The 8,336-nt window shown below is 45.0% G+C and overlaps 1 protein-coding gene across 1 annotated transcript; it reads left to right on the forward strand.

The window, feature by feature from the left end:
- Window positions 1-1,319: 1,319 nt before the first annotated feature.
- On the forward strand, window positions 1,320-5,098 carry LOC117847088 (protein LIGULELESS 1). Its single transcript, XM_034728245.2, has 3 exons — window positions 1,320-2,445; window positions 4,228-4,382; window positions 4,565-5,098. Exons 1-3 carry the CDS (start codon window positions 1,817-1,819, stop codon window positions 4,936-4,938), a joined length of 1,158 nt encoding a protein of 385 aa, XP_034584136.1. The 5' UTR covers window positions 1,320-1,816; the 3' UTR covers window positions 4,939-5,098.
- The last annotated feature ends 3,238 nt before the right edge of the window (window positions 5,099-8,336 follow it).

The following is an 8,336-nucleotide window of genomic DNA, read 5'->3' on the forward strand; positions in this document are numbered from 1 at the left end:
AGAATACCAATTTTCCCACTTAAGGAATACCTTTCTAGATTTTTTTAAGAAATCAAATCGTGAATATTTATCTTATTGTATCTTCTAGCATCATACTACGACGGCACTAGAAGTGAAATATAATATAGGTGCATATACAAGATTAGTTCAGAAATGCGTATTAATTGTAAGCGATGCCGAGGCACATGTGGCATTTCAATTTGTATGGTGGAGTCATTACATTTTACAATCGCACCTTCACCCCCCCCCCCAACTATCTTGTACATGTTAAATCACCCCCACCTTAGTCCTCTCAGTGTATAGATTAGCGAAACAATAGTAAGTTACTTCATTATTATTCAATTTTGATGGTGGCGGTAGCGTGTGGGAAAATACGCCTAGGGCAAGAAAACCCCTTAGCTTGTGTGTCATGTTTACGTGCAAGCAAAATTATTATTGTGCCAATTAGGGTTAATGTGTTAGGTTGAAGGATGTAGGGAAGTAAGCCAGATTATGGCATCCAATGCCACAGCGGGGGGAAAAAATATTCCACCAGTTTAATTCGGAAGAAAACAGAACACCCAACAGCCTAGGCTATCCTGGCAGCCCTAAAAGCAAGTGCCGTGATGACGCGCAAACTTTACTGATATATTGTTGCCGAAACAGTGCTACGATTTACACACCTGGAAATGTACCTGGAGTCGGACACACACCCCTCACCAGCATTGCAAGCCAGAAAGGAATTGAATTACACACACACACACACACACACACACACACAGAGAGAGAGAGAGAGAGAGAGAGAGAGAGAGAGAGAGAGAGAGAGAGAGAGAGAGAGAGAGAGAGAGAGAGAGAGAGAGAGAGAGTCCGGTACACGAGCGTACGTATGCAAAGAGCTAGCGCAAAGTCATTACGCGAATACAGTTCGATCGGGTGGCAGCGATGCAAGAGTGTAAAGTCTACGCGCGCGCATGTAGCCCCAAGAGATCGAGGTCCTCCGGTACGTACTCGGCCATGAGATCACATCTCATGAATGCTTGGAAACGAGGCCGCCCCTGCACCCCCGGGCGTCACGGAGGTAGCGTACCTGGCCTCATCGGCGCAATGCAAGCGACTTGTACGTACCCCGTCTCGTACACACATTGAGAGAGCTGCATCATGTATACTGCTCTCTTCAAGGCACACATGCAACAGTGTCGTACGCTACGTTGAAACGGATACACTACCCGGCCGAAGCATACGGACGGAGCCAAGGAAAAACGGAGGGCGAAACATAAAGCAGCTAGCGGCGGCAGCGGCTGCTATCACCACTCACCAACTCCAATTAAGATCGCTTTGCTTCCCTTCTCTCTCTGTCTCGATCTCTCTCTACTGGCTGGCCGGGACCTGGTTGCTAGCGGCTAGCTGCCTCGCTAGATATAACCCGAAACTCACTCCACCACTCGTTTCATGGAACCCTAGACGAAAAAGTACCCTCTCTCTTTCTCTCTCTCGGCCTCTCCATTCTTCCCCCCGCCCCCGCGGCACGAGATCGATAGAGATCCCGAGAAGCAGGCCGCTGCCGGCGCGCGCTCATATATCTGTGTGTCGTCATCTCCATCACCCATGCGCCCGGCCGGAGCTCCTCCTCCCTCATCCCCCTCCAGTCATCTCGCAGTTCCCACCACCAGCGACGACTGATAGAGCGATCGAGCGGCGAGAGGCGAGCCGTCCTTGCTGCGTCCTCCCCTCCGTCCCCGAATCCACTTCCATGTGTGTTTGCCGCCTCAGCTCCTAGCCCCCCTCCCTGCACAGCAAATCGATCATAAAGCTAGCGAGAGCCCGGGGGACGAAGAAGATGATGAACCTATCGGCTGCCGCGAACGCCTGCGATGAGTTCCCCTACGTCGCTTCCAACCCGGCTCCGCCCTCGCTGCTCCCAATCATGGAGCAGGAGAGCAGCATCCAGAGGGAGCAGCTGGGCTACAACCTCGAGGCCAACTCCCTGGCGCTCCTCCCCCCGTCCAACTCCGCCGCCGCCCACCACCACCACTCCACCATCGCCGGCGGCCACAGCGCCCACGACATCCTCCAATTCTACCCTTCCTCCCACTACCTCGCCTCCGCCGGCAACCCCTACAGCCATTTCTCCGGGAGCACCGCCGCCTTCCCGTCCTACTACCCGCAGGCGCAGGCCGCGCCCGAGTACTACTTCCCCACCCTCGTCAGCTCCGCCGAGGAGAACATGGCGAGCTTCGCCGCCACGCAGCTCGGCCTCAACCTCGGCTACCGGACCTACTTCCCGCCAAGAGGGGGGTACACGTACGGCCACCACCCGCCGCGCTGCCAGGCCGAGGGATGCAAGGCCGACCTCTCCAGCGCCAAGCGCTACCACCGCCGCCACAAGGTCTGCGAGCACCACTCCAAGGCGCCGGTCGTCGTCACCGCCGGGGGCCTGCACCAGAGGTTCTGCCAGCAGTGCAGCAGGTCAGTGGATTATTGATCGATCGATGCACACACATCTATCATCTGCTTCTCAAATTGGAGGGATGAATAAAGTTACCTTCTTGGCGGTTGGGTAATTAATACTAGTTCAGGAGGAGTGGATCTTATTATCTACATACACATGTCGTCTGAACTGAAATCACGAGTTGCATTAAGTGATCTCTGATCTCGAAGTTCCATTCAGTTCGTCATTGGCTGGCTACACTGAAACTGATTTTATGGTCAGGCAATTTGCCTCTCCTAAGCTACGATCTCATCATCAGAGAAAAAGCTTTTGGGGGATATGATTGGTTTGTTTCATCCCATGATATACCACCACCACTTATAATTCTGTGGATATATAATTACCTTTAGTTAGAAAAGTCAAATAAAAGAAAGGGGAAGGCAATTGCCTTGGTTTTCATCATATATACCACCCTTGCCTTGTTCCTCTGACTTTTTCAGCTGCATTTTAAGTGAATCCCTTCACAGTTAGACCTAGCTACATTTCCTCATGTTTCCATTACATGAACTTTCTGAAAAATTCTTATATTTCTTGATACAAACATCCAATAGCTAGCTTACCATTAATGCCATGGTTATACTTAGCAAACTACTTCTATTTCTGATGATTAAACACACCAAATTAAGGAGCCAGCATGCAGAATTGACAGAACCAACAGTTGTGTACACACAAGATGCATATCACTCATCAGATGCTAAATTAAATATCATCTCTCATATATATCCCACTTAGTGGTTTGGACTTGAAATTAATCTTCAACTAACAATGCATTTCACGTTGGGCTCATCATTTGCAGAAATTATCCTTCTTTATCAATGAAATAGACACTTTCTTGTGCCCGTTCGTTAAAAAAAATCATTTGCAGAAATTTGCCCTTGATTTTCGTCTCTCCTCCTCTTGTTTATTTCTTCGTTGGCGCTACTCTTTCCATTTATTTCCTTGACTTCTCCGTATTTTCGATCGAGTAGTTACTTCATTCAACAGTGAGCTGCCGGTACATGTATAATGTATTGGCCTCTCAAAAGTCAGAAACGACGACTCTACTTTCTTCCAAGTATCCCAAGACTTTGTACAGCCCGTGCACGTATGTACGAGCAAAAAATTCCAATTGCAAGCAACTCCTCTTCTTTCTCTACCCTCCCTCGCATGTTATTTCTCCTCCAAGTGGCTGTTAGGATCAATCAGATGATATTATATATGCTAAATCTTTTATTTTACCAATCCCTGCCGTCATCAGTGTGATATGGATGGCTCTGCGAATTGTACATCTCGATAGATCTCGGCTGAAGAACGAGATGCACGTGTGAAGTAACTGACCGGCAATGCATTTAAGGGTAAACAGGATCTCTCCCAGAATGATTCACTACATTGAGACACACCATATGAGTTAGCTGCAAGACTCCAAGCTGTCTGTTGGGAAGAACAGTGTAGATATATGCTTCTCATGTTCTGGATCATCATTAGTAACATGCTGTTGGTCCCGGAATGTTCTCTCTCTTTTTTTTCCAGTCCTGGGATGTCTTTACTCTAGTTAGGAAGTGGATTTGTATATAATTCACTTTCTGGGACTGAAATTTCCTATCTCGATTTTGTCGTATCAACTCATCATGCATCATGCATGATACCAAATTAGCTATATAATGCTATATATTATGATGAATGATATATACGGAACCATGTCTTTGCTGGTTAATTGGTATTTCATGTGTATGCATGTTTTCCCATTTCCCTCTTTTTTACCGTCCAAATTTGTCGTTCAGATTCCATCTGCTGGATGAGTTCGACGACGCGAAGAAGAGCTGCAGGAAGCGACTAGCGGATCACAACCGCCGCCGCCGGAAGTCAAAACCGTCCGATGGCGATGCCGGAGACAAGAAAAGGGCACATGGGAACAAAGCAGCAGCTGCTAAAGACAGTACGTGATACTCTCTATACCCAGTTTTTTTTTTCTAATTTTGAACAGAGACTAAGCAATAAGGTGTGTGCTTAATTGTGCACTACAGCACGCACATAATTATTGACCTATATAACATGCTCATTTCCCTAGAAAATTAGTAACATCAACACTCCTTTTCCTTGGAATGAAAATCTCAACAGAAGCAGGAAGTAGCAGCAAGAACATGGACATTGGAGACGGGTTGGGTACACAGATGCTGGGGAGTGCACTCTTGTCCAAAGAACAAGATCAAGCCATGGATCTTGGAGAGGTGGTGAAAGAAGCTGTGGATCCCAAGGGGAAGGCATCGATGCAACAGCATCACGGCATCCATCAGCAGAACCACCACGGCTTCCCGTTCCATTCTTCGTCTGCGGGCTCTTGCTTCCCTCAGACCCAGTCAGTCTCCGGTGATACCACATCAAATATAGCTCAAGTGCAAGAGCCAAGCTTAGCGTTCCACCATCAGCACCACCAACACAGCAACATCTTGCAGCTCGGGCAGGCGATGTTCGATCTCGACTTCGATCACTAGCCAATATGTGATCCACTCTCTCTTTCTCTCCCTCCATCATCTCTATATCTCTTTTCTCTTGTTTGTGCGCGTAATCCGTACCTTTTTTTTCTTTTCTAAATTATCTGTGTTAATTACTGTAATGTGGACATAATAATGATAGTCTATGCTTGCCATGCAATCATCTATATCATAATTAATCATTTTATTGCTCATTATAGTAGTACTTCTTGAGGCACATGCGGCGTACTTAGCTTGCAATCATCTATGCTATACTTAAGTCATTTTATTGCTCATCTAAGGGCAAGGTAGTAAGTTGGGGCATCAAAATAACTAGTGTGGTGAGAGAAAAATATGCATGTCATGCATGTTTCCTGTTTAAGCTTTACAGAGCATATATCATCAAAATACTGCATATGAAGCAGTATTTGTTGGATATAAAAACTGCTGGGGAAAGCGCCTTCAGTACCGGGTCCAAACCCCCCCTTTAGTACCGGTTGTGCAACCAGCATTGCTAAGTCGGTACTAAAGGGAGTCCTCTAGTACCGGTTGGGAAGACCAACCGGTACTAAATTGGTTGCCACATCACCGACCGGTACTAAACTCTTTTTGCTTTTTGTTTTTTTTCTCATTTTCTTTTCTATTTCTTTATTCTATGTTAGTATTTTGTATTTGTTTCCATTACGTTTACTAGTTCCAATACGCAATATATATAAAAAGTTGTATTTGATCTATAATATTACATTTGAGATAATATTATACATAGACATATTGTGCATACACATATATGAATAATATTACGTTGCATCAACTCTCCAAGTTCAACATTTTAGATCAACTATTCTGAACCCGAATCCTGACGGTGATGCATATTTGATCCATCATTATGGAACTCTCCCGCTGGATTTACTACCTCGTCCAGAAAAAATCCACTGAGTTGTTCTTTAATTGCCTCATCCTGTGGTTTATTTGTGCCTCCTGCGACGGTAATACTCAGTGGACCTGAAACCCCAGGACTGGCGGTGGAGCATAATGACCACCAAAAGGAGGTTCCTGACCCACAGCAACAGCATCTTCATGACATCTTTCCAAATAACAAAGCATTGCTCTCTTCCATGTACTCATTTTCTTCGGCTTATCATGAGGGCCAACTATGGTTTTTCCCTTGTCGCGAAGGAACGACGATCGCCCCCACCATCGCCACTACCTCCAGCAGCAGTAGCCATCTCTATGTACCACAATTTATTTAGCTCATATTTGCAAATGACTAAACTATGAATAAATTATATTGTCCCCACAATTTATTTAGCTCAAACATAATATATAGATAAAAAATTTATCCATTGTAGCTTCTTCTAAAAATAACTAATTACATACCTCTATTTCATATTATTATCTCTATGTACCACAATTTATCTCGCTCGTATTTGCAAATGACTAAATATGAACAAATTATATTTGTAAAGGACTAAACTATGAAATTATTCCTCTAACCTCATATCAATTTCTTTGACTAATACGAAACATAGCATCCAAAAAATTGTAGCTTATTATAAAAATCACAAATATGAGCTCTAAATAGCACATGTATATAAATGAAAAAGTTCTCCATTGTACCTTATTCTAAAAATCACAAATTACTCTAGCTCTAAAGCATAAAACTTAGTATACTAACCATGTATCAAGGGAGGATGAAGTTTCTAACCTTTAGAACACTTGAATGAGTGAAATCCCCGTGAAATGGTCAAAAATCCGGCAGCACCTCCCATATTTCGCCATGAATGGATGAAGCCCGAGCTGGAGGAAATGGCTCGGGCAGGAGGAAGAAGACACCTTATTTATAGGGGAAGTTAGTACAGGTTGGGGGCTCCACCCGGTACTAAAGGTCACCCATTAGTACTGGGTGAAGCCTCCACCTGGTACTAAAGTCTCTCAGGCACCCGGTAACCAACATATGTTTCGCTATGCCTAGGTCAAAAGTTGCCATTGCCTCAAATTCATTTTATTTGTAAACACTAAATCTAACTATCAAATAACCATGCAAATAATGTCAACTCGATCGGAATCTATCATTATATATATGGATACAATAATATTCCTTTTATGACCGTAAACGTCGAATTAGTTACATTAGTTTCAAGTACATAACAGATATATGGGATGGAGATTGTCGTGGGTACAACCCAAAACGCATGCATGCACTCTTTGACGTGTTGGATCGTCCTCTGGCTAATTTGTGATGATTCTTCATACTGCTTGTCAACCAGAAAATCTAGGTCGTTTAATCTATCGTCACAAGGATGAATCTAGGAATTTTCACAATGGGTTTCAGATAGACAAAAAAGAAGAAATGGATAAAAGCTAAGGGATAAGAATGAACCAGCAGCTGCAATGCCTCTAAACTAGGAGGTGCAGTGCATATCATATATGACGACGACATCTATAATCAATTCACCCCATTAATTTGACAGGTAGCTTTTGATATTGTTTTCTAGTAGGAAAGAACTGGAACTATAGCGCTATTGTTTGGCCCATCATCGATCGACCTAATCGTGGAAATATATCGGATCCCGATCGATGAATCAAGCCTAACATGTTACGGGTAACCGGTGGTTGAGAGTTGACTTGCGCATGCAACTAACCCCGGGCGACTTAATGCCTGATCGATCGGGCAGCTCCTTGTCGTCTCGCAAGTGAAACACCTACCATCAATGGCTGACAGCAATGCATCGCATGCAAATGCTGAAATGCAATGCAGTACAATACACTCCGCTGCGTGTGCAGTACTGTACTGCGCTTACATTCTGGTAGAATTTTACACGGCCGCACAGGGTATTAACTAAAGAGTGTACGTGGCGTTACGGTTGTGTGTACAGGCGTACGGTGCTTGCAGGTAGCGGAACCAGCTGAGAGGCAGGGAGGAGGCGTGTACTACGCGCGCTGTGGTTGGCTCTCCAAGCGAATATAGCGAGCACACGCATGTTGTCTAGCTGATGAGCATAGGCTTCCGAGTCGGTAGTGATTGCTTTTGTTTGTTCAGTGAGAGACGTTACTGGATCTGCAAGCCAGGTTTCGTGTCTTAAGTTCTTAACCTTGGAAGCTATCCAAGCAAGGACATGTCGGCGGTACGTGTACGTGATTTTGGCAACTGCAACGTCACTGTTCGGAGCACTCAATGGTGGTACGTGCCATTTTCCCTTGCATGTACCAGACGCCTCTCCTAAATAGGATCCGAGGTTAAGAATGATACCAGCGTAGCAAGCTGCATGGATCTAATTTCTCGTTGCCTGATGCACGCATACACAAGACATTGCAGGGTGAGCAGTGCTCCACGTAGGCGATCAGTGATCGACAGACACATGGACGATGACAGAGTTTTATTATTATTTTACCTAGTAATTTGCATAAGCTGCAGGTTA

Source organism: Setaria viridis, chromosome 3 (assembly GCF_005286985.2).
Source record: "Setaria viridis chromosome 3, Setaria_viridis_v4.0, whole genome shotgun sequence".
NCBI classification, from domain to species: Eukaryota; Viridiplantae; Streptophyta; class Magnoliopsida; order Poales; family Poaceae; genus Setaria; species Setaria viridis.

Excerpts from the sequence above, each read along its gene's own strand:
- LOC117847088 (XM_034728245.2), top strand. The coding sequence starts at position 1,817 with ATGATGAACCTATCGGCTGCCGCGAACGCCTGCGATGAGTTCCCCTAC. Across the intron at positions 2,446-4,227 it reads TTCTGCCAGCAGTGCAGCAG|ATTCCATCTGCTGGATGAGT; the intron begins GTCAGTGGATTA and ends TTTGTCGTTCAG. Across the intron at positions 4,383-4,564 it reads AGCAGCAGCTGCTAAAGACA|AAGCAGGAAGTAGCAGCAAG; the intron begins GTACGTGATACT and ends AAATCTCAACAG.